Source organism: Oncorhynchus keta, unplaced genomic scaffold (genome assembly GCF_023373465.1).
Source record: "Oncorhynchus keta strain PuntledgeMale-10-30-2019 unplaced genomic scaffold, Oket_V2 Un_contig_363_pilon_pilon, whole genome shotgun sequence".
NCBI lineage: Eukaryota > Metazoa > Chordata > Actinopteri > Salmoniformes > Salmonidae > Oncorhynchus > Oncorhynchus keta.
The window spans coordinates 280001-307500 of record NW_026287348.1 but is presented as its reverse complement, the minus strand read 5'-3'; the positions used below and the strand labels follow the sequence as shown (position 1 = coordinate 307500).

Below are 27500 nucleotides of genomic sequence, written 5' to 3'. Positions count from 1 at the left end.
CTTCACCTACCCAGGTGAGCATCTCTCTGTCCCCACCTCACATACTCAGGTGAGCATCTCCCCATCTCTAAAGGAGCTGTACTCTCCTACCTACTCCATCTCCCTGTCTCTAAAGGAGCTGTACTCTCCTACCTACTCCATCTCCCCGTCTCTAAAGGAGCTGTACTCTCCTACCTACTCCATCTCCCCGTCTCTAAAGGAGCTGTACTCTCCTACCTACTCCATCTCCCCGTCTCTAAAGGAGCTGTACTCTCCTACCTACTCCATCTCCCCGTCTCTAAAGGAGCTGTACTCTCCTACCTACTCCTTCTCCCCGTCTCTAAAGGAGCTGTACTCTCCTCCCTACTCCATCTCCCCGTCTCTAAAGGAGCTGTACTCACCTACTCCATCTCCCGTCTCTAAAGGAGCTGTACTCTCCTCCCTACTCCATCTCCCCGTCTCTAAAGGAGCTGTACTCTCCTACCTACTCCATCTCCCTGTCTCTAAAGGAGCTGTACTCTCCTACCTACTCCATCTCCCTGTCTCTAAAGGAGCTGTACTCTCCTACCTACTCCATCTCCCCGTCTCTAAAGGAGCTGTACTCTCCTACCTACTCCATCTCCTCGTCTCTAAAGGAGCTGTACTCTCCTACCTACTCCATCTCCCCGTCTCTATAGGAGCTGTACTCTCCTACCTACTCCATCTCCTCGTCTCTAAAGGAGCTGTACTCTCCTACCTACTCCATCTCCTCGTCTCTATAGGAGCTGTACTCTCCTCCCTACTCCATCTCCCTGTCTCTAAAGGAGCTGTACTCTCCTCCCTACTCCATCTCCCTGTCTCTAAAGGAGCTGTACTCTCCTACCTACTCCATCTCCCCGTCTCTAAAGGAGCTGTACTCACCTACCTACTCCATCTCCCCGTCTCTATAGGAGCTGTACTCTCCTACCTACTCCATCTCCCGTCTCTAAAGGAGCTGTACTCTCCTACCTACTCCATCTCCCCATCTCTAAAGGAGCTGTACTCTCCTACCTACTCCATCTCCCCGTCTCTAAAGGAGCTGTACTCTCCTACCTACTCCATCTCCCCGTCTCTAAAGGAGCTGTACTCTCCTACCTACTCCATCTCCCCATCTCTAAAGGAGCTGTACTCTCCTACCTACTCCATCTCCCCGTCTCTAAAGGAGCTGTACTCTCCTACCTACTCCATCTCCCCATCTCTAAAGGAGCTGTACTCTCCTACCTACTCCATCTCCCCGTCTCTAAAGGAGCTGTACTCACCTACCTACTCCATCTCCCCATGTCTAAAGGAGCTGTACTCTCCTACCTACTCCATCTCCCCGTCTCTAAAGGAGCTGTACTCTCCTACCTACTCCATCTCCCTGTCTCTAAAGGAGCTGTACTCTCCTACCTACTCCATCTCCCTGTCTCTAAAGGAGCTGTACTCTCCTCCCTACTCCATCTCCCCGTCTCTAAAGGAGCTGTACTCTCCTCCCTACTCCATCTCCCCGTCTCTAAAGGAGCTGTACTCTCCTACCTACTCCATCTCCCCGTCTCTAAAGGAGCTGTACTCACCTACCTACTCCATCTCCCCGTCTCTATAGGAGCTGTACTCTCCTACCTACTCCATCTCCTCGTCTCTAAAGGAGCTGTACTCTCCTACCTACTCCATCTCCCCGTCTCTAAAGGAGCTGTACTCACCTCAAAGTTGGTGACCGCCAGTTGTGACAGACCGTCCACATACGGACCCAGAACCTTGTGCTCTCTGACCTTCAGAGACTGACGACTCCTGGACAGAGGAAGAGATAAACCACAGACATATTTTAGTCCCTGAGCTAAATGAATGGTATGGAGGGGTGAGAGAGAGAGTGATAACAGAGAAGGCTGCTGTTGCTGCACTGATTTTACAACTCTAGGAAATCCCCTTGAGACATTGTGACACACACCCCCCTCCCCCCGATATTACCGACCTCCCCCCCAGGCTCATGGACTATCTCACGGATTACATGGCTGAATGGAGGAAAACTCAACCACACCAGGACACACAGCTCAGCTATGGAAACGTGAATACAACCTGCCCATCCATCTACGTTCGGATAATCCAATCTGACAACATTACATTTTACAAAGCACTGTGACTGAAGACTGCTAGATGTTTCACTAGCTGGTGCAGTGTGTGTGTGTGTGTGTGTGTGTGTGTGTGTGTGTGTGTGTGTGTGTGTGTGTGTGTGTGTGTGTGTTCTTCACTAGGTGGTGCAGTGTGTGTGTGTTCTTCACTAGCTGGTGCAGTGTGTGTGTGTGTGTGTGTGTGTTCTTCACTAGGTGGTGCAGATGGGTTGAACCTGATCTTCACTTGGCTGTTTGCCAGAGGGGGTGGGAAAGCTTGAGATCAGTGACGGTCGACTTAGCGCCCCACAACCCCCTCTCTCACCTACACACACAGACTATATGTCACTATATAGGCCTCCTCTCTCTCACCTACACACACAGACTATATATCACTATATAGGCCTCCTCTCTCTCACCTACACACACAGACTATATATCACTATATAGGCCTCCTCTCTCTCACCTACACACACAGACTATATGTCACTATATAGGCCTCCTCTCTCTCTCACCTACACACACAGACTATATGTCACTATATAGGCCTCCTCTCTCTCACCTACACACACAGACTATATGTCACTATATAGGCCTCCTCTCTCACCTACACACACAGACTATATATCACTATATAGGCCTCCTCTCTCTCTCACCTACACACACAGACTATATATCACTATATAGGCCTCCTCTCTCTCACCTACACACACAGACTATATATCACTATATAGGCCTCCTCTCTCTCACCTACACACACAGACTATATATCACTATATAGGCCTCCTCTCTCTCACCTACACACACAGACTATATATCACTATATAGGCCTCCTCTCTCTCACCTACACACACAGACTATATGTCACTATATAGGCCTCCTCTCTCTCACCTACACACACAGACTATATATCACTATATAGGCCTCCTCTCTCTCACCTACACACACAGACTATATATCACTATATAGGCCTCCTCTCTCTCTCACCTACACACACAGACTATATGTCACTATATAGGCCTCCTCTCTCTCTCACCTACACACACAGACTATATATCACTATATAGGCCTCCTCTCTCTCACCTACACACACAGACTATATATCACTATATAGGCCTCCTCTCTCACACCTACACACACAGACTATATATCACTATATAGGCCTCCTCTCTCTCACCTACACACACAGACTATATGTCACTATATAGGCCTCCTCTCTCTCAACTACTACACACAGACTATATATCACTATATAGGCCTCCTCTCTCTCACCTACACACACAGACTATATATCACTATATAGGCCTCCTCTCTCACACCTACACACACAGACTATATATCACTATATAGGCCTCCTCTCTCTCTCACCTACACACACAGACTATATGTCACTATATAGGCCTCCTCTCTCTCACCTACACACACAGACTATATATCACTATATAGGCCTCCTCTCTCTCACCTACACACACAGACTATATATCACTATATAGGCCTCCTCTCTCCCACCTACACACACAGACTATATATCACTATATAGGCCTCCTCTCTCACACCTACACACACAGACTATATGTCACTATATAGGCCTCCTCTCTCTCACCTACACACACAGACTATATATCACTATATAGGCCTCCTCTCTCTCACCTACACACACAGACTATATGTCACTATATAGACCTCCTCTCTCACACCTACACACACAGACTATATGTCACTATATAGGCCTCCTCTCTCCCACCTACACACACAGACTATATGTCACTATATAGGCCTCCTCTCTCTCACCTACACACACAGACTATATATCACTATATAGGCCTCCTCTCTCTCACCTACACACACAGACTATATATCACTATATAGGCCTCCTCTCTCTCACCTACACACACAGACTATATATCACTATATAGGCCTCCTCTCTCTCACCTACACACACAGACTATATATCACTATATAGGCCTCCTCTCTCACACCTACACACACAGACTATATATCACTATATAGGCCTCCTCTCTCTCACCTACACACACAGACTATATATCACTATATAGGCCTCCTCTCTCACACCTACACACACAGACTATATGTCACTATATAGGCCTCCTCTCTCTCACCTACACACACAGACTATATATCACTATATAGGCCTCCTCTCTCACACCTACACACACAGACTATATATCACTATATAGGCCTCCTCTCTCTCTCACCTACACACACAGACTATATATCACTATATAGGCCTCCTCTCTCTCACCTACACACACAGACTATATGTCACTATATAGGCCTCCTCTCTCTCTCACCTACACACACAGACTATATATCACTATATAGGCCTCCTCTCTCTCACCTACACACAGACTATATATCACTATATAGGCCTCCTCTCTCTCACCTACACACAGACTATATATCACTATATAGGCCTCCTCTCTCTCACCTACACACACAGACTATATATCACTATATAGGCCTCCTCTCTCCCACCTACACACACAGACTATATATCACTATATAGGCCTCCTCTCTCTCACCTACACACACAGACTATATGTCACTATATAGGCCTCGTCTCTCACACCTACACACACAGACTATATATCACTATATAGGCCTCCTCTCTCTCACCTACACACACAGACTATATGTCACTATATAGGCCTCCTCTCTCTCACCTACACACACAGACTATATATCACTATATAGGCCTCCTCTCTCTCACCTACACACACAGACTATATATCACTATATAGGCCTCCTCTCTCACACCTACACACACAGACTATATATCACTATATAGGCCTCCTCTCTCTCTCACCTACACACACAGACTATATGTCACTATATAGGCCTCCTCTCTCCCACCTACACACACAGACTATATATCACTATATAGGCCTCCTCTCTCTCACCTACACACACAGACTATATATCACTATATAGGCCTCCTCTCTCCCACCTACACACACAGACTATATATCACTATATAGGCCTCCTCTCTCACACCTACACACACAGACTATATGTCACTATATAGGCCTCCTCTCTCTCACCTACACACACAGACTATATATCACTATATAGGCCTCCTCTCTCTCACCTACACACACAGACTATATGTCACTATATAGGCCTCCTCTCTCACACCTACACACACAGACTATATATCACTATATAGGCCTCCTCTCTCCCACCTACACACACAGACTATATGTCACTATATAGGCCTCCTCTCTCACCTACACACACAGACTATATATCACTATATAGGCCTCCTCTCTCCCACCTACACACACAGACTATATATCACTATATAGGCCTCCTCTCTCTCACCTACACACACAGACTATATATCACTATATAGGCCTCCTCTCTCTCTCACCTACACACACAGACTATATATCACTATATAGGCCTCCTCTCTCACACCTACACACACAGACTATATATCACTATATAGGCCTCCTCTCTCTCACCTACACACACAGACTATATATCACTATATAGGCCTCCTCTCTCCACCTACACAAAGACTATATGTCACTATATAGGCCTCCTCTCTCTCACTACACACACAGACTATATATCACTATATAGGCCTCCTCTCTCACACCTACACACACAGACTATATATCACTATATAGGCCTCCTCTCTCTCACCTACACACACAGACTATATATCACTATATAGGCCTCCTCTCTCTCTCACCTACACACACAGACTATATATCACTATATAGGCCTCCTCTCTCTCACCTACACACACAGACTATATGTCACTATATAGGCCTCCTCTCTCACACCTACACACACAGACTATATATCACTATATAGGCCTCCTCTCTCTCACCTACACACACAGACTATATATCACTATATAGGCCTCCTCTCTCTCTCACCTACACACACAGACTATATGTCACTATATAGGCCTCCTCTCTCTCACCTACACACACAGACTATATATCACTATATAGGCCTCCTCTCTCTCACCTACACACACAGACTATATATCACTATATAGACCTCCTCTCTCTCACCTACACACACAGACTATATATCACTATATAGGCCTCCTCTCACACCTACACACACAGACTATATATCACTATATAGGCCTCCTCTCTCACACCTACACACACAGACTATATATCACTATATAGGCCTCCTCTCTCTCACCTACACACACAGACTATATGTCACTATATAGGCCTCCTCTCTCTCACCTACACACACAGACTATATATCACTATATAGGCCTCCTCTCTCTCACCTACACACACAGACTATATGTCACTATATAGGCCTCCTCTCTCTCACCTACACACACAGACTATATATCACTATATAGGCCTCCTCTCTCCCACCTACACACACAGACTATATATCACTATATAGGCCTCCTCTCTCTCTCACCTACACACACAGACTATATGTCACTATATAGGCCTCCTCTCTCTCTCACCTACACACACAGACTATATATCACTATATAGGCCTCCTCTCTCTCACCTACACACACAGACTATATATCACTATATAGGCCTCCTCTCTCTCACCTACACACACAGACTATATATCACTATATAGGCCTCCTCTCTCTCACCTACACACACAGACTATATGTCACTATATAGGCCTCCTCTCTCTCACCTACACACACAGACTATATATCACTATATAGGCCTCCTCTCTCTCACCTACACACACAGACTATATATCACTATATAGGCCTCCTCTCTCACACCTACACACACAGACTATATATCACTATATAGGCCTCCTCTCTCTCACCTACACACACAGACTATATATCACTATATAGGCCTCCTCTCTCTCACCTACACACACAGACTATATATCACTATATAGGCCTCCTCTCTCTCACCTACACACACAGACTATATGTCACTATATAGGCCTCCTCTCTCTCTCACCTACACACACAGACTATATATCACTATATAGGCCTCCTCTCTCTCACCTACACACACAGACTATATATCACTATATAGACCTCCTCTCTCTCACCTACACACACAGACTATATATCACTATATAGGCCTCCTCTCTCTCACCTACACACACAGACTATATATCACTATATAGGCCTCCTCTCTCTCACCTACACACACAGACTATATGTCACTATATAGGCCTCCTCTCTCTCTCACCTACACACACAGACTATATGTCACTATATAGGCCTCCTCTCTCTCACCTACACACACAGACTATATGTCACTATATAGGCCTCCTCTCTCACACCTACACACACAGACTATATATCACTATATAGGCCTCCTCTCTCTCTCTGGGGAAGTAGATTTACAGAGGTTGGCAAAACTCAAGTTCACAGCTCCAACTGGCTGCTCTCTGTTCAAATCAATAGGTCTAACAACAGGGGAGGACAGACAGGGGGTGTGTGTGTGTGTGTGTGTGTGTGTGTGTGTGTGTGTGTGTGTGTGTGTGTGTGTGTGTGTGTGTGTGTGTGTGTGTGTGTGTGTGTGTGTGTGTGTGTGTGTGGCCTGCCTCTAGGTTTACAACAGGGGAGGACAGACAGGGGAAAGTGTGTGTGTATGTGTGTGGCCTGCCTCTAGGTTTACAACAGGGGAGGACAGACAGGGGGAAGTGTGTGTGTATGTGTGTGTGGCCTGCCTCTAGGTTTACAACAGGGGATGACAGACAGAGAGGGAAAGTTCAGAGTGGTCAGCCTACAGTTGAACCAAACTGATGAGACACTGATATACACAGAGATATATACAGGGATACACACAGAGATACACACAGAGATACACACAGAGATACACACAGAGATATATAAAGAAATACAGAGGTACACACAGAGATACAGACAGAGATATATACAGAGATACACACAGAGATAGATAAAGAGATATATACAGAGATACACACAGAGATATATACAGAAATACACACAGAGATACACACAGATATATATACAGAGATATATACAGAGATATATACAGTTACATACAGAGATATATACAGAGATACACAGATATACACAGAGATACACAAAGAGATATAACAGAGATATATACAGAGATACACAAAGAGATATATACAGATATACACAGAGAGATATAACAGAGATATATACAGAGATATATACAGAGATATATACAGAGATACACAAAGAGATATAACAGAGATATATACAGAGATACACACAGAGATATATACAGAAATACACACAGAGATATATACAGAGATACAGAGATATATACAGAGATATATACAGAGATACACAGATATATATACAGAGATACACAGAGATATATACAGAGATACACAAAGAGATATATACAGAGATATATACAGAGATAAACACAGATATATATACAGAGATACACAGAGAAATATACAGAGATACATAAAGAGATATATACAGATATACACAGAGATATATACATTGATACATACATAGATATATACAGAGATACACACATAGATACATACAGAGATACACACAGAGATGTATACAGATATATATACAGAGATACACACAGAGATAAATACAGAGATACACACATAGATATATACAGAGATACACACAGAGATATATAAAGAGATACACAAAGAGATATAACAGAGATACACAAAGAGATATATACAGAGATACACACAGAGATACATACAGAGATACACACAGATATGTATACAGAGATATATACATATATACAGAGATATACACAGAGATATATACAGAGATACACACATAGATATATACAGAGATACACAAAGATATATAACAGATATATACAGAGATATATACAGAGATACACAGAGATATATACAGAGATATATACAGAGATACACACAGAGATATATACAGAGATACACAAAGAGATATAACAGAGATACACAAAGAGATATATACAGAGATACACACAGAGATACATACAGAGATACACACAGATATGTATACAGAGATATATACATATATAGAGAGATATACACAGATATGTATACAGAGATATATACATATATACAGAGATATACACAGAGATATATACAGAGATACACACATAGATATATACAGAGATACACAAAGATATATAACAGAGATATATACAGAGATATATACAGAGATACACAGAGATATATACAGAGATATATACAGAGATACACACAGAGATATATACAGAGATACACACAGAGATATATACAGAGATACACAGAGATACACACAGAGATACACAGAGATATATACAGAGATACACACAGAGATATATACAGAGATACACAGAGATATATACAGAGATACACACAGAGATAAACACAGAGATATATACAGAGATACACAGAGATATATACAGAGATACACACAGATACATACAGAGATATATACAGAGATACACAGAGATATATACAGAGATACATACAGAGATACACAGAGAGATATATACAGAGATATATACATATATACAGAGATATATACAGAGATACATACAGAGATACACAGAGAGAGATATACAGAGATATATACAGAGATACACACAGAGATATATACAGAGATATATACATATATACATAGATACAGAGATATATACAGAGATACATACAGAGATACACAAAGATATATATATACAGAGATATATACATATATACAGAGATACAGCGATATATACAGAGATACACAGAGAGAGATATACAGAGATATATACAGAGATACACACAGATATATACAGAGATACACACAGAGATATATACAGAGATACACACAGAGATATATACAGAGATACACACAGAGATATATACAGAGATACACACAGAGATATATACAGAGATACACACAGAGATATATACAGAGATACATACAGAGATATATACAGATACACACAGAGATACACACAGAGATATATACAGATATACATACAGAGATATATACAGAGATATATACAGAGATATATACAGAGCTACACATTTATTTTCCCTTTTGTACTTGTACTATTTGCACATCAGTACAACACTGTATAGACATAATATGACATTTGAAATGTCTTTATTTGTTTGGAACTTTGTAAGTGTAATGTTTATGGTCACATTATACTTTTGTATTGTTTATTATCTATTTCACTTGCTTTGGCAATGTAAACACATGTTTCTCATGCCAATAAAGCCCTTATATTGAATTGAACACATACACACAGAGAGCGAGAGACAGAGAGAGAGACCGTGAGAGAGAGAGAGAGAGAGAGAGAGAGAGAGAGAGAGAGAGAGAGAGAGAGAGAGAGAGAGAGAGAGCCAGAGACACAGTGAGAGAGAGACACAGTGAGAGAGAGAGACACAGTTAAGAGAGACAGTGAGAGAGAGTGTGAGAGAGAGAGAGTGTGAGAGAGAGACACAGTGAGAGAGAGAGAGAGAGAGAGAGAGAGAGAGAGAGAGAGAGAGAGAGAGAGAGAGAGAGAGAGCGTGAGAGAGAGAGAGAGAGAGAGAGAGAGAGAGAGAGAGAGAGAGAGAGAGAGAGAGAGAGACACAGTGAGAGAGAGACACAGAGAGAGAGAGACACAGTTAAGAGAGACAGTGAGAGAGAGAGAGAGAGAGACAGTGAGAGAGAGTGAGAGAGACAGAGAGAGAGACAGTGAGAGAGAGTGAGAGAGACAGAGAGAGAGTGACACAGAGAGAGAGAGAGACACAGAGAGAGTGAGAGAGAGACACAGAGAGATTGGGACTCAGCCAGGAAATAACAGAGAGGTCAGTTCCATGGAGCTGGGACTGGCTTGGCTATATCCTCTCCTCTCACAGACATCTGCAGCTACACAGACAGAGAGCTCCAATGTTGTCCCTCTCTAGGGCTGTCCAGTGTCCACACACACCCACCCCTGCTCTCTAACAGCTGTACCTGATACACACTCAGTCAGTTAACCCTGCCTTACCGCCCTCCCTCCTGTCAGACGCAGACCGAATGAGATCTGTTAAGAATGCAGCTGAATCAGAAAATACTTGACAGTCAACATAAGGTCTCAGAGCTTCATTGTGTACATGGACACGTGCCTATAGACTGGGAACAAGAGGAGAGCTTGTACACAGAGAGCTGATTGGGTATCTGACCGACTGGAATTGGATCCAAGATCATTAGAATGCCACAAGACCTACTGTATGTACTGTATTAAAACAGACCTACTGTATTTACTGTATTAAAACAGACCTACTGTATTAAAACAGACCTACTGTATGGACTGTATTAAAACAGACCTACTGTATGTACTGTATTAAAACAGACCTAATGTATTAAAACAGACCTACTGTATTAAAACAGACCTACTGTATGGACTGTATTAAAACAGACCTACTGTATATACTGTATTAAAACAGACCTACTGTATTAAAACAGACCTAATGTATTAAGACAGACCTACTGTATGTACTGTATTAAAACAGACCTACCATATTAAAACAGACCTACTGTATATACTGTATTAAAACAGACCTACTGTATTAAAACAGACCTACTGTATTAAAACAGACCTACCGTATTAAAACAGACCTACTGTATTAAAACAGACCTACTGTATGTACTGTATTAAAACAGACCTACTGTATGTACTGTATTAAAACAGACCTACTGTATTAAAACAGACCTACTGTATGTACTGTATTAAAACAGACCTACTGTATGGACTGTATTAAAACAGACCTACTGTATGTACTGTATTAAAACAGACCTACTGTATGTACTGTATTAAAACAGACCTACTGTATTAAAACATACCTACTGTATGTACTGTATTAAAACAGATCTACTGTATTAAAACAGACCTACTGTATTAAAACAGACCTACTGTATGGACTGTGTATTAAAACAGACCTACTGTATTAAAACAGACCTACTGTATTAAAACAGACCTACTGTATGTACTGTATTAAAACATACCTACTGTATTAAAACAGACCTACTGTACGGACTGTATTAAAACAGACCTACTGTATGTACTGTATTAAAACAGACCTACTGTATTAAAACAGGCCTACTGTATTAAAACAGGCCTACTGTATTAAAACATATCTACTGTATTAAAACAGACCTCCGGGCAGCCGAGCGGAAATGGAGGAAAACTCGCCTCCCTGCGGACCTGGCATCCTTTCACTCCCTCCTCTCTACATTTTCCTCCTCTGTCTCTGCTGCTAAAGCCACTTTCTACCACTCTAAATTCCAAGCATCTGCCTCTAACCCTAGGAAGCTCTTTGCCACCTTCTCCTCCCTCCTGAATCCTCCCCCCTCCCTCCTCCCTCTCTGCAGATGACTTCGTCAACCATTTTGAAAAGAAGGTCGATGACATCCGATCCTCGTTTGCTAAGTCAAACGACACTGCTGGTTCTGCCCACACTGCCCTACCCTATGCTCTGACCTCTTTCTCCCTCTCTCTCCAGATGAAATCTCGCGTCTTGTGACGGCCGGCCGCCCAACAACCTGCCCGCTTGACCCTATCCCCTCCTCTCTTCTCCAGACCATTTCCGGAGACCTTCTCCCTTACCTCACCTCGCTCATCAACTCATCCCTGACCGCTGGCTACGTCCCTCCCGTCTTCAAGAGAGCGAGAGTTGCACCCCTTCTGAAAAAACCTACACTCGATCCCTCCGATGTCAACAACTACAGACCAGTATCCCTTCTCTCTTTTCTCTCCAAAACTCTTGAGCGTGCCGTCCTTGGCCAGCTCTACCGCTATCTCTCTCAGAATGACCTTCTTGATCCAAACCAGTCAGGTTTCAAGACTAGTCATTCAACTGAGACTGCTCTTCTCTGTATCACGGAGGCGCTCCGCACTGCTAAAGCTAACTCTCTCTCCTCTGCTCTCATCCTTCTAGACCTATCGGCTGCCTTCGATACTGTGAACCATCAGATCCTCCTCTCCACCCTCTCCGAGTTGGGCATCTCCGGCGCGGCCCACGCTTGGATTGCGTCCTACCTGACAGGTCGCTCCTACCAGGTGGCGTGGCGAGAATCTGTCTCCTCACCACGCGCTCTCACCACTGGTGTCCCCCAGGGCTCTGTTCTAGGCCCTCTCTTATTCTCGCTATACACCAAGTCACTTGGCTCTGTCATAACCTCACATGGTCTCTCCTATCATTGCTATGCAGACGACACACAATTAATCTTCTCTTTCCCCCTTCTGATGACCAGGTGGCGAATCGCATCTCTGCATGTCTGGCAGACATATCAGTGTGGATGACGGATCACCACCTCAAGCTGAACCTCAGCAAGACGGAGCTCCTCCTCCTCCCGGGGAAGGACTGCCCGTTCCATGATCTCGCCATCACGGTTGACAACTCCATTGTGTCCTCCTCCCAGAGCGCTAAGAACCTTGGCGTGATCCTGGACAACACCCTGACGTTCTCAACTAACATCAAGGCGGTGTCCCGTTCCTGTAGGTTCATGCTCTACAACATCCGCAGAGTACGACCCTGCCTCACACAGGAAGCGGCGCAGGTCCTAATCCAGGCACTTGTCATCTCCCGTCTTGATTACTGCAACTCGCTGTTGGCTGGGCTCCCTGCCTGTGCCATTAAACCCCTACAACTCATCCAGAACGCCGCAGCCCGTCTGGTGTTCAACCTTCCCAAGTTCTCTCACGTCACCCCGCTCCTCCGCTCTCTCCACTGGCTTCCAGTTGAAGCTCGCATCCGCTACAAGACCATGGTGCTCGCCACGGAGCTGTGAGGGGAACGGCACCTCAGTACCTCCAGGCTCTGATCAGGCCCTACACCCAAACAAGGACACTGCGTTCATCCACCTCTGGCCTGCTCGCCTCCCTACCACTGAGGAAGTACAGTTCCCGCTCAGCCCAGTCAAAACTGTTCGCTGCTCTGGCCCCCAATGGTGGAACAAACTCCCTCACGACGCCAGGACAGCGGAGTCAATCACCACCTTCCGGAGACACCTGAAACCCCACCTCTTCAAGGAATACCTAGGATAGGGTAAGTAAGGGTAAGTAATCCTTCTCCCCCCAACAAGATTTAGATGCAAGTGGCTGTTCCACTGGTTGTCATAAGGTGTATGCACCAATTTGTAAGTCGCTCTGGATAAGAGCGTCTGCTAAATGACTTAAATGTAATGTAATGTAAATGTACTGTATTAAAACAGACCTACTGTATGTACTGTATTAAAACAGACCTACTGTATTAAAACAGACCTACTGTATTAAAACAGACCTACTGTATTAAAACAGACCTACTGTATGTACTGTATTAAAACAGACCTACTGTATTAAAACAGACCTACTGTATTAAAACAGACCTACTGTATGTACTGTATTAAAACAGACCTACTGTATTAAAACAGACCTACTGTATGTACTGTATTAAAACAGACCTACTGTATTAAAACAGACCTACTGTATTAAAACAGACCTACTGTATGTACTGTATTAAAACAGACCTACTGTATTAAAACAGACCTACTGTATTAAAACAGACCTACTGTATTAAAACAGACCTACTGTATTAAAACAGACCTACTGTATTAAAACAGACCTACTGTATTAAAACAGACCTACTGTATTAAAACAGACCTACTGTATGTACTGTATTAAAACAGACCTACTGTATGTACTGTATTAAAACAGACCTACTGTATTAAAACAGATCTACTGTATTAAAACAGACCTACTGTATTAAAACAGACATACTGTATTAAAACAGACCTACTGTATTAAAACAGACCTACTGTATGGACTGTATTAAAACAGACCTACTGTATTAAAACAGACCTACTGTATTAAAACAGACCTACTGTATTAAAAAACAGACCTACTGTATGTACTGTATTAAAACAGACCTACTGTATGTACTGTATTAAAACAGACCTACTGTATTAAAACAGACCTACTGTATGGACTGTATTAAAACAGACCTACTGTATGTACTGTATTAAAACAGACCTAATGTATTAAAACAGACCTACTGTATGGACTGTATTAAAACAGACCTACTGTATGTACTGTATTAAAACAGACCTACTGTATTAAAACAGACCTAATGTATTAAGACAGACCTACTGTATGTACTGTATTAAAACAGACCTACCATATTAAAACAGACCTACTGTATATACTGTATTAAAACAGACCTACTGTATTAAAACAGACCTACTGTATTAAAACAGACCTACCGTATTAAACAGACCTACTGTATTAAAACAGACCTACTGTATTAAAACAGACCTACTGTATGTACTGTATTAAAACAGACCTACTGTATTAAAACAGACCTACTGTATTAAAACAGACCTACTGTATGGACTGTATTAAAACAGACCTACTGTATTAAAACAGACCTACTGTATGTACTGTATTAAAACAGACCTACTGTATTAAAACAGACCTACTGTATGTACTGTATTAAAACAGACCTACTGTATTAAAACAGACCTACTGTATTAAAACAGACCTACTGTATTAAAACAGACCTACTGTATTAAAACAGACCTACTGTATTAAAACAGACCTACTGTATGTACTGTATTAAAACATACCTACTGTATTAAAACAGACCTACTGTATGGACTGTATTAAAACAGACCTACTATATGGACTGTATTAAAATAGACCTACTGTATTAAAACAGACCTACTGTACCTACTGTATTAAAACAGACCTACTGTATGTACTGTATTAAAACAGACCTACTGTATTAAAACAGACCTACTGTATTAAAACAGACCTACTGTATTAAAACAGACCTACTGTATGTACTGTATTAAAACAGACCTACTGTATTAAAACAGACCTACTGTATTAAAACAGACCTACTGTATGGACTGTATTAAAACAGACCTACTGTATTAAAACAGACCTACTGTATGTACTGTATTAAAACAGACCTACTGTATTAAAACAGACCTACTGTATTAAAACAGACCTACTGTATGTACTGTATTAAAACAGACCTACTGTATTAAAACAGATCTACTGTATTAAAACAGACCTACTGTATTAAAACAGACCTACTGTATGGACTGTATTAAAACAGACCTACTGTATTAAAACAGACCTACTGTATTAAAACAGACCTACTGTATTAAAACAGACCTACTGTATGTACTGTATTAAAACAGACCTACTGTATGTACTGTATTAAAACAGACCTACTGTATTAAAACAGACCTACTGTATTAAAACAGACCTACTGTATTAAAACATATCTACTGTATTAAAACAGACCTACTGTATTAAAACAGACCTACTGTATGTACTGTATTAAAACAGACCTACTGTATGTACTGTATTAAAACAGACCTACTGTATTAAAACAGACCTACTGTATTAAAACAGACCTACTGTATGTACTGTATTAAAACAGACCTACTGTATTAAAACAGACCTACTGTATTAAAACAGACCTACTGTATTAAAACAGACCTACTGTATTAAAACAGACCTACTGTATGGACTGTATTAAATGTGCAGATGTGTACATCCATCTGCACATCAATCTGTGTGTGTGCATATCCGTGCATGTGTGTGTGTGTGTCCATCCGTCCGTCCGTCTAAACTCACCCTTTAGGGTCCAGCAGGTCACGGACCTTCTCGTTGTATATCTCCATGTAGGAGACCTCCACCTTGAAGGAGAGAACCTGGCTGTCCTCCCGGCCGATCCTCTCAAACAGGGAGCAGCACAGCCTGGGGATCAGCCCTGGAGCCTTCTTATTCCCCATCATGGAGAAGGACTTCCCTGACCCTGCAGAGAGGACAGGAAGGGACAGAGACAACAGCCTTTAGCTACACATATAGACTTCAACAGTCCTTTACACACCAGCTCTACAGACTGGACAGCAGAACCTACAGGGAGAGACAGGAAGGGACAGAGACAACAGCCTGGCAGAGCCTTTAGCTACACATATAGACTTCAACAGTCCTTTACACACCAGCTCTACAGACTGGACAGCAGCACCTACAGGGAGAGACAGGAAGGGACAGAGACAACAGCCTGGCAGAGCCTTTAGCTACACATATAGACTTCAACAGTCCTTTACACACCAGCTCTACAGACTGGACAGCAGCACCTACAGGGAGAGACAGGAAGGGACAGAGACAACAGCCTGGCAGAGCCTTTAGCTACACATATAGACTTCAACAGTCCTTTACACACCAGCTCTACAGACTGGACAGCAGCACCTACAGGGAGAGACAGGAAGGGACAGAGACAACAGCCTGGCAGAGCCTTTAGCTACACATATAGACTTCAACAGTCCTTTACACACCAGCTCTACAGACTGGACAGCAGCACCTACAGGGAGAGACAGGAAGGGACAGAGACAACAGCCTGGCAGAGCCTTTAGCTACACATATAGACTTCAACAGTCCTTTACACACCAGCTCTACAGACTGGACAGCAGCACCTACAGGGAGAGACAGGAAGGGACAGAGACAACAGCCTGGCAGAGCCTTTAGCTACACATATAGACTTCAACAGTCCTTTACACACCAGCTCTACAGACTGGACAGCAGAACCTACAGGGAGAGACAGGAAGGGACAGAGACAACAGCCTGGCAGAGCCTTTAGCTACACATATAGACTTCAACAGTCCTTTACACACCAGCTCTACAGACTGGACAGCAGAACCTACAGGGAGAGACAGGAAGGGACAGAGACAACAGCCTGGCAGAGCCTTTAGCTACACATATAGACTTCAACAGTCCTTTACACACCAGCTCTACAGACTGGACAGCAGCACCTACAGGGAGAGACAGGAAGGGACAGAGACAACAGCCTGGCAGAGCCTTTAGCTACACATATAGACTTCAACAGTCCTTTACACACCAGCTCTACAGACTGGACAGCAGCACCTACAGGGAGAGACAGGAAGGGACAGAGACAACAGCCTGGCAGAGCCTTTAGCTACACATATAGACTTCAACAGTCCTTTACACACCAGCTCTACAGACTGGACAGCAGCACCTACAGGGAGAGACAGGAAGGGACAGAGACAACAGCCTGGCAGAGCCTTTAGCTACACATATAGACTTCAACAGTCCTTTACACACCAGCTCTACAGACTGGACAGCAGCACCTACAGGGAGAGACAGGAAGGGACAGAGACAACAGCCTGGCAGAGCCTTTAGCTACACATATAGACTTCAACAGTCCTTTACACACCAGCTCTACAGACTGGACAGCAGCACCTACAGGGAGAGACAGGAAGGGACAGAGACAACAGCCTGGCAGAGCCTTTAGCTACACATATAGACTTCAACAGTCCTTTACACACCAGCTCTACAGACTGGACAGCAGCACCTACAGGGAGAGACAGGAAGGGACAGAGACAACAGCCTGGCAGAGCCTTTAGCTACACATATAGACTTCAACAGTCCTTTACACACCAGCTCTACAGACTGGACAGCAGCACCTACAGGGAGAGACAGGAAGGGACAGAGACAACAGCCTGGCAGAGCCTTTAGCTACACATATAGACTTCAACAGTCCTTTACACACCAGCTCTACAGACTGGACAGCAGAACCTACAGGGAGAGACAGGAAGGGACAGAGACAACAGCCTGGCAGAGCCTTTAGCTACACATATAGACTTCAACAGTCCTTTACACACCAGCTCTACAGACTGGACAGCAGCACCTACAGGGAGAGACAGGAAGGGACAGAGACAACAGCCTGGCAGAGCCTTTAGCTACACATATAGACTTCAACAGTCCTTTACACACCAGCTCTACAGACTGGACAGCAGCACCTACAGGGAGAGACAGGAAGGGACAGAGACAACAGCCTGGCAGAGCCTTTAGCTACACATATAGACTTCAACAGTCCTTTACACACCAGCTCTACAGACTGGACAGCAGAACCTACAGGGAGAGACAGGAAGGGACAGAGACAACAGCCTGGCAGAGCCTTTAGCTACACATATAGACTTCAACAGTCCTTTACACACCAGCTCTACAGACTGGACAGCAGAACCTACAGGGAGAGACAGGAAGGGACAGAGACAACAGCCTGGCAGAGCCTTTAGCTACACATATAGACTTCAACAGTCCTTTACACACCAGCTCTACAGACTGGACAGCAGAACCTACAGGGAGAGACAGGAAGGGACAGAGACAACAGCCTGGCAGAGCCTTTAGCTACACATATAGACTTCAACAGTCCTTTACACACCAGCTCTACAGACTGGACAGCAGCACCTACAGGGAGAGACAGGAAGGGACAGAGACAACAGCATAGCAGAGCCTTTAGCTACACATATAGACTTCAACAGTCCTTTACACACCAGCTCTACAGACTGGACAGCAGCACCTACAGGGAGAGACAGGAAGGGACAGAGACAACAGCATAGCAGAGCCTTTAGCTACACATATAGACTTCAACAGTCCTTTACACACCAGCTCTACAGACTGGACAGCAGACCTACAGGGAGAGACAGGAAGCGACAACAGCAGAGATTAAACAGCAGCGAATAGAAACTAGTAAATGAAACAGTGTTGTTTAGTAAATAAGGGTAGAGATCAGAGAGAAAGGGACCAGCACTTATCTGAACCAAGAGGTTTTGTCAAACAGACCCACAACAAAGTCTGGGGGGGTTTCTACAGCAACTATCTGATGTGCTCACTGCAGGTGTGTTGAAAACATGTCTGTAAATGTGTTTGTTCAGGGATTCTGACAACCGTTTGGTCCTGAGTCAGACAGTTTAGAACTACAGCAGGGTTTCTGTTAGGAAAACGTGACCAGAAAGATTTTCACCGGACCCATATGCATTGGGTGTGTCACCCATTGGGGGGTGACCACCCACGGTGCTCCGAACGACAGAAATCACATGTAGATGGTTGTAATGCCTCTTAAGAAGAGAGCTCCTGTAGTGAAGCGGCCAATAAAACGTCCTTTTCAAACATTTCCCAAAATGCAATTTGCGAGAAAACCTCATTCTAAACGGCTCACCTGATGAAAGTGGTTCATATGTGACAGAGATTAAAATCACCGTTAGAAAAAGGTGAGATCTTGAGATGCAACAACTATGAGTTGAAATACATTTGTCAGAATTCTATAATTACTCCTGTCTATACAGAAAGAAAGAAAATGTTTTCAAATGCTTCACCTGAGAGCATGACGTAGACACAGAGGAATCGAGGATCATTATCTTATTTTCAAAATATAACTGTGGATTGTTTCAAATCACAAGCTTGTACTTCAGCCTTCAGAAATGTTATGTTACAGCGTGAATTTAAAATGGATTCAATTTAGATTGTGTCGTCACTTGCCTACACACAATACCTCAGCATGTCAACGTGGAATTAAGTTTTCAGAGATGTTAACAAATTAATCAAAAATGAAAATATGAACTGTCTTGAGTCAATAAATATTCAACCCCTTTATTATGGCAAGCCTAAATAAATTCAGGAGTAATGAGCCAATAGTAAGCTTGGGATGATTAGGTGACTGTGATGGTATGAGGGCCAGATTGGGAATTTAGCCAGGACACCAGGGTTAACACCTCTACTCTAACAATAAGTGCCATGGGATCTTTAGTGACCACAGAGAGTCAGGACACCAGGGTTAACACCTCTACTCTAACAATAAGTGTCATGGGATCTTTAGTGACCACAGAGAGTCAGGACACCAGGGTTAACACCTCTACTCTAACAATAAGTACCATGGGATCTTTAGTGACCACAGAGAGTCAGGACACCAGGGTTAACACCTCTACTCTAACAATAAGTGTCATGGGATCTTTAGTGACCACAGAGAGTCAGGACACCAGGGTTAACACCCCTACTCTTGTAATAAGTGCCATGGGATCTTTAGTGACCACAGAGAGTCAGGACACCAGGGTTAACACCTCTACTCTAACAATAAGTGCCATGGGATCTTTAGTGACCACAGAGAGTCAGGACACCAGGGTTAACACCTCTACTCTAACAATAAGTACCATGGGATCTTTAGTGACCACAGAGAGTCAGGACACCAGGGTTAACACCTCTACTCTAACAATAAGTGCCATGGGATCTTTAGTGACCACAGAGAGTCAGGACACCAGGGTTAACACCTCTACTCTAACAATAAGTGCCATGGGATCTTTAGTGACCACAGAGAGTCAGGACACCAGGGTTAACACCTCTACTCTAACAATAAGTACCATGGGATCTTTAGTGACCACAGAGAGTCAGGACACCAGGGTTAACACCTCTACTCTAACAATAAGTGCCATGGGATCTTTACCAGGGTTAACACCCCTACTCTAACAATAAGTGCCATGGGATCTTTAATGACCACAGAGAGTCAGGACACCGGGGTTAACACCCCTACTCTAACAATAAGTACCATGGGATCTTTAGTGACCACAGAGAGTCAGGACACCAGGGTTAACACCCCTACTCTAACAATAAGTACCATGGGATCTTTAGTGACCACAGAGAGTCAGGACACCAGGGTTAACACCTCTACTCTAACAATAAGTGCCATGGGATCTTTAGTGACCACAGAGAGTCAGGACACCAGGGTTAACACCTCTACTCTAACAATAAGTGCCATGGGATCTTTAGTGACCACAGAGAGTCAGGACACACGTTTAAACGTCCAATCCAAAAGACGACACCCTATTCAGGGCAATGTCCCAAATCACTGCCCTGGGGCATTTGTATATTTGATTTTAGACCAGATCAAAGTGTCTCCTACTGGCCCTCCAACACCACTTCCAGCAGCATCTGGTCTCCCGTCCAGGGACCCTGCATAGCATCAGAAGTGGAATGCAGGATGGTATGCTGCTGGCCACAGGTGTCCTTCCTAACTCAGCTGCCGGAGAGGAAGGAAACCGCTCAGGATTACCCCATGAGGCCAATGGTGACTTTAAAACAGTTACAGAGTTTAATGGCTGTGATAGGAGAAAACGGATGATGGATCAACAATATTGTAGTTACTCCACAATACTAACCTAAATGGCAGAGTGAAAAGGAGGAAGACTGTACAGAATAATAAATATTCCAAAACATGTATCCTGTTTGCACTAAGGCACTGAAGTAAAACTGGTCCCGAATACAAAGTGTTATGTTTGGGGCACATCCAATACAACACATCACAGAGTACCACCACATATTTTCAATCATGGTGGTGGCTGCATCATGTTATGTGTATGCTTGTCATTGGCATGGTGCAAGGGAGTTTTTTTACAATAAAAATAAATGGAATAGAGCTAAGCACAGGCAAAATCCTAGAGGGAAACCTGGTTCAGGCTGTTTTCAACCAGACACTGGGAGATGAATTCACCTTTCAGCAGGACAATAACGTAAAACACAAGGCCAAATCTACATTGGAGTTGGTTACCAAGACAACATGGAATGTTCCTGAGTGGCCTAGTTACAGTTTAGACTTAAATCAGCTTGAACATGTATGGCAAGACTTGAAAATAGCTGTCTAGCATTGATCAACAACCAACTTGACAGAGCTTGAAGAATTTGATAAAGAATAATGTGCAAATATTGTTCAATCCAGGTATGCAAAGCTCTTCGAGACTTACCCAGAAAGACTCACTGCTGTAATCACTGCCAAAGCTGATTCTAACACGAATTGACTCATGGGTGTGAATACTTATGTAAATTTGATATTTTTATATTTCATTTTCAATAAATGTGTCTGTTTTTTGCAAACGATAATCGTTCCTCACAGTATTTGAAAAACCTTTCCAACAATCTCCCCCTCCACAATCACCAAGCCTCGGTGTGAAATACCAAAATATAATGATCAGAGGATCTCATATATCCAATGGAAACATCATGAAATACCTGAACACTTTTCCCTTGTGCAAAAACAGCTGTCTGTCCTGAGCTCACTGGTGCAGGGCCCGGAATAGCCTAGTTGATACAATGCTGTAAGTTTTCTAGAAACAGGTTTGAGCCAGACCCAGTAGATTGATTTCATACAACGTTGTACTTCACTAGCTACAGTATAGCTCAAGACAGATCAAAAGGGAGGCAGACAGGCTGAGTAGAGACATTACTGCGGTTGAAAGAATCTGAATTTTCATCAAGATATCTTCTACTTATTTGTCGGCTTTATGTATTTTTACTTAGTTGACAATGGAAGTTATAGGCCTACTGTTGCATTGGCCTAGGAGATCTCTGAGTTCCATGCTCTCCTTAGGAGCTCTCCTTAGGAGATCTCTGAGTTCCATGCTCTCCTTAGGAGATCTCTGAGTTCCATGCTCTCCTTATGCTCTCCTTAGGAGATCTCTGAGTTCCATGCTCTCCTTAGGAGATCTCTGAGTTCCATGCTCTCCTTAGGAGATCTCTGAGTTCCATGCTCTCCTTAGGAGATCTCTGAGTTCCATGCTCTCCTTAGGAGATCTCTGAGTTCCATGCTCTCCTTAGGAGATCTCTGAGTTCCAGGAGATCTCTGAGTTCCATGCTCTCCTTCTCTGAGTTCCATGAGATCTCTGAGTTCCATGCTCTCCTTAGGATCTCTGAGATCTCTTAGAGTTCCATGCTCTCCTCCTTTCCATGGGAGATCTCTGATGCTCCTTAGAGTTCCATTCCATGCTCTCCTTAGGAGATCTCTGATGTTCCATTCCATGCTCTCCTTAGGAGATCTCTCTCCTTAGAGAGTTCCATGCTCTCCTTAGGAGATCTCTGAGTTCCATGCTCTCCTTAGAGATCTCTGAGTTCCATGCTCTCCTTAGGAGATCTCTGAGTTCCATGCTCTCCTTAGGAGATCTCTGAGTTCCATGCTCTCCTTAGGAGATCTCTGAGTTCCATGCTCTCCTTAGGAGATCTCTGATCTCTGAGTTCCATGCTCTCCTTTCTTTAGCTGCCATTTGACCACGGTGAATCAATGTGTCCATATGGCAGAGGCTTGTGCTCTCACATTGGTTGAATTTTTACTTTTAGATTTGTATTTGTATAAATTAAAGTCTGATTATTATGTTTAACCGTGTGACAATGATTTTTCTAAACTAAAACGATATTATTGAAATGAAACGGTTCCACGAAAAATGTGCATATGAAACTCATTACTGGCCCACAGATTGGTAGAAATGGTAGGACAATCTGGAATCCTCTCCAAACATGAAACTCAGGCGCCACCTACGTAGTCTTTATAAAATCATTTCCCCCACGTTTCTGTGGTCTGATTTGACCTAATACACTCTTAGAAAAAAGGGTTCCAAAAGGGTTCTTTGGCTATCCCCATAGGAGAACCCTTTTTGGCTCCAGGTAGAACCTTTTTTGGTTCTACCTCTATGCAAAGGTTTATACATGGAACCCAAAAGGGTTCTGCCTGGAACCAAATATAGTTCTTCATAGGGTTCTCCTATGGGGACAGCCAAAGAACCCTTTTAGGTTCTAAAGAGCACCTTTCTTGTCAAGGAGTGTATGCTAATTTGAAGCAAGGTAAGACAAGCCTCATAAGTAAAACGAAGTAAAACATTTAGGTTTCAAAGAATGAAAGTGATGGGTGGTGCGTGTGATAGTTGTATAGATAAAGAAGATGCATGACAACTAACCAAAATACACACGCTAATTTAATTCCACTAAATTATGCAAATGAACATGTAAACCGAGAAGCATATGACGGTCAAATGTATCTACAGAGCATTCTGACCCCTCCCCTTTTCCACATTCTGCTACGTTACAGCCGTATTCTAAAGTGGATTACATTGGTTTTTTACCCTCATCAATCTACACACAATACCCACACAGGTTTTTAGACATTTGTGCAATCTATTAAATATAAAAACTGAAATAACACATGTACATAAGTATTCAGACCCTTTACTCAGTACTTTGTTGAAGCACCTTTGCCAGCGATTACAGCCTTGAGTCTTCTTGGGTATGATGTTACAAGCTTGACACACCTGTATTTGGGGAGTTTCTCCCATTGTTCTCTGCAGATCCTATCAAGCTGGCAAACTGAAACCCTGCATGTAGAAAACTCTTCCCTCCAATACACCACAACTACTAAATCAATGGGGATTTATTGAAGACAACAAATCAGACACATCTCTAAGTATCTCTACATATATACAGTGTCTTTTCTGAATGTGTCTGTCAGCCCTGTGACAGCAGGGAAGATACAGACGATCCCATATGATCTGTGGTCTCCAAAGCCTTTGTTTCCAAGGTGTGTCACTCCGTTCCAGGCTGTTCTTCAGGACAGGAAGAGCGGATCAAGGATCTAATCCTTAGTGTTGGGGAGGAAGGATACGGGGCTGAGCGATTCACCAGCTTGAGTTAGTGTGATCAGAAACACTGTAGCTTCCTGTTCTTGTTGTGCATCTGCAGGGCCACGCAGGGATACATAGAGTGTGTCTCAAATGCCACCCTATTCCCTATATAGTGCACTACTTTTGACCAGAGTCCTATGGGTATCCCTATGTGCCCTGGTCAAAATTAGTACCCTATATAGGGAATAGGGTGTCATTTGGGACGCAGGTGTGCTGTATCTGCAGGGCCAGGGAAGAGGGATACAGACATATGCTGTCTCCTCTCCTCCTCTAGCATGGAACGACATAAGCAGATGATGATGCCTGCAGAGCTACTTAAGGCTGTTCTGAACACAGCCCTGTTTTAACATATTTCCTACCGACCTGCATCATAATAATTCAGTATAAACAGCCTTACTTCATAGGTCTTACTTCATAGACCTTACTTCATAGACCTTACTTCATATGCCTTACTTCACAGGCCTTACTTCATAGGCCTTACTTCATAAGCCGTACTTCATAGGCTTTACTTCATATGCCTTACTTCATATGCCTTACTTCATAGGCCTTACTTCATAGGCCTTACTTCATAGGCCTTACTTCATAAGCCTTACTTCATAGGCCTTACTTCCTTACTTCATAGGCCTTACTTCATAGGCCTTACTTCATACTTCTTCATAGGCCTTACTTCATAGGTCTTACTTCATAGGCCTTACTTCATAGGTCTTACTTCATAGGCCTTACTTCATAGGTCTTACTTCATAGGTCTTACTTCATAGGCCTTACTTCATAGGCCTTACTTCATAGGCCTTACTTCATAGGTCTTACTTCATAGGTTACTTCATAGGCCTTACTTCACTTACTTCATAGCCTTACTTCATAGGCCTTACTTCATAGGTCTTACTTCATAGGCCTTACTTCATACTTCATAGGTCTTACTTCATAGGTCTTACTTCATAGGTCTTACTTCATAGGTCTTACTTCATAGGCCTTACTTCATAGGCCTTACTTCATAGGCCTTACTTCATAGGCCTTACTTCATAGGCCTTACTTCATAGGCCTTACTTCATATGCCTTACTTCATAGGTATTACTTCATAGGCCTTACTTCATAGGTCTTACTTCATAGGCCTTACTTCATAGGTCTTACTTCATAGGCCTTACTTCATAGGTCTTACTTCATAAGCCTTACTTCATAGGCCTTACTTCATAGGTCTTACTTCATAGGCCTTACTTCATAGGCCTTACTTCATAGGCCTTACTTCATAGGCCTTACTTCATAGGCCTTACTTCATAGGCCTTACTTCATAGGCCTTACTTCATAGGTAATACTTCATAGGCCTTACTTCATAGGTCTTACTTCATAGGCCTTACTTCATAGGCCTTACTTCATAGGTCTTACTTCATAGGCCTTACTTCATAGGCCTTACTTCATAGGTCTTACTTCATAGGCCTTACTTCATAGGCCTTACTTCATAGGCCTTACTTCATAGGCCTTACTTCATAGGTCTTACTTCATAGGCCTTACTTCATAGGTCTTAATTCATAGGCCTTACTTCATAGGTCTTACTTCATAGGCCTTACTTCATAGGCCTTACTTCATAGGTAATACTTCATAGGCCTTACTTCATAAGCCTTACTTCATAGGTAATACTTCATAGGCCTTACTTCATAGGTAATTCACTTCATAAGGCCTTACTTCACAGGCCTTACTTCATAGGTAATACTTCATAGGCCTTACTTCATAAGCCTTACTTCATAGGTAATACTTCATAGGCCTTACTTCATAGGCCTTTACTTCATATGCCTTACTTCATAGGTAATACTTCATAGGCCTTACTTCATAAGCCTTACTTCATAGGTAATACTTCATAGGCCTTACTTCATAGGTAATACTTCATAAGCCTTACTTCACAGGCCTTACTTCATAGGTCTTACTTCATAGGCCTTACTTCATAGGCCTTACTTCATAGGCCTTACTTCATAGGCCTTACTTCATAGGTCTTACTTCATAGGTAATACTTCATATGCCTTACTTCATAAGCCTTACTTCATAGGCCTTACTTCATAGGTAATACTTCATAGGTCTTACTTCATAAGCCTTACTTCATAGGCCTTACTTCATAGGTAATACTTCATAGGCCTTACTTCATAGGTAATACTTCATAGGCCTTACTTCATAGGTCTTACTTCATAGGTCTTACTTCATAAGCCTTACTTCATAGGCCTTACTTCATAGGTCTTACTTCATAG

The 27500-nt window shown here is 42.9% G+C and overlaps 1 protein-coding gene and 1 long non-coding RNA gene across 6 annotated transcripts in view; both read right to left on the bottom strand.

The window, feature by feature from the left end:
- The window catches only part of LOC127924090 (uncharacterized), a 2415-nt gene extending 777 nt beyond the window's left edge, over positions 1-1638 (bottom strand). Inside the window, exons 1-4 of one of the 5 annotated variants that reach the window (XR_008116719.1) lie at positions 1303-1638; positions 1009-1092; positions 506-589; positions 1-300 (exon numbers count right to left, since the gene is read on the bottom strand). The exon at positions 1-300 is cut by the window's left edge and continues 777 nt beyond it. This is a non-coding gene — a long non-coding RNA (uncharacterized LOC127924090). Of the gene's footprint in view, positions 301-505; positions 590-1008; positions 1093-1134; positions 1187-1302 lie in introns of those variants that run through there. The other 4 variants (XR_008116722.1, XR_008116718.1, XR_008116723.1 and 1 more) reach the window with 4 other exon arrangements.
- kif13a (kinesin family member 13A) overlaps positions 1-27500 on the bottom strand; it is a gene marked incomplete at its 3' end in the record, with an annotated part of 187188 nt that overhangs the window by 76345 nt on the left and 83343 nt on the right. The window contains exons 6-7 of the mRNA XM_052508473.1: positions 16613-16793; positions 1677-1764 (exon numbers count right to left, since the gene is read on the bottom strand). Coding sequence (XP_052364433.1) covers positions 1677-1764; positions 16613-16793 — 269 coding nt within the window. The remainder of the gene's footprint in view (positions 1-1676; positions 1765-16612; positions 16794-27500) is intronic.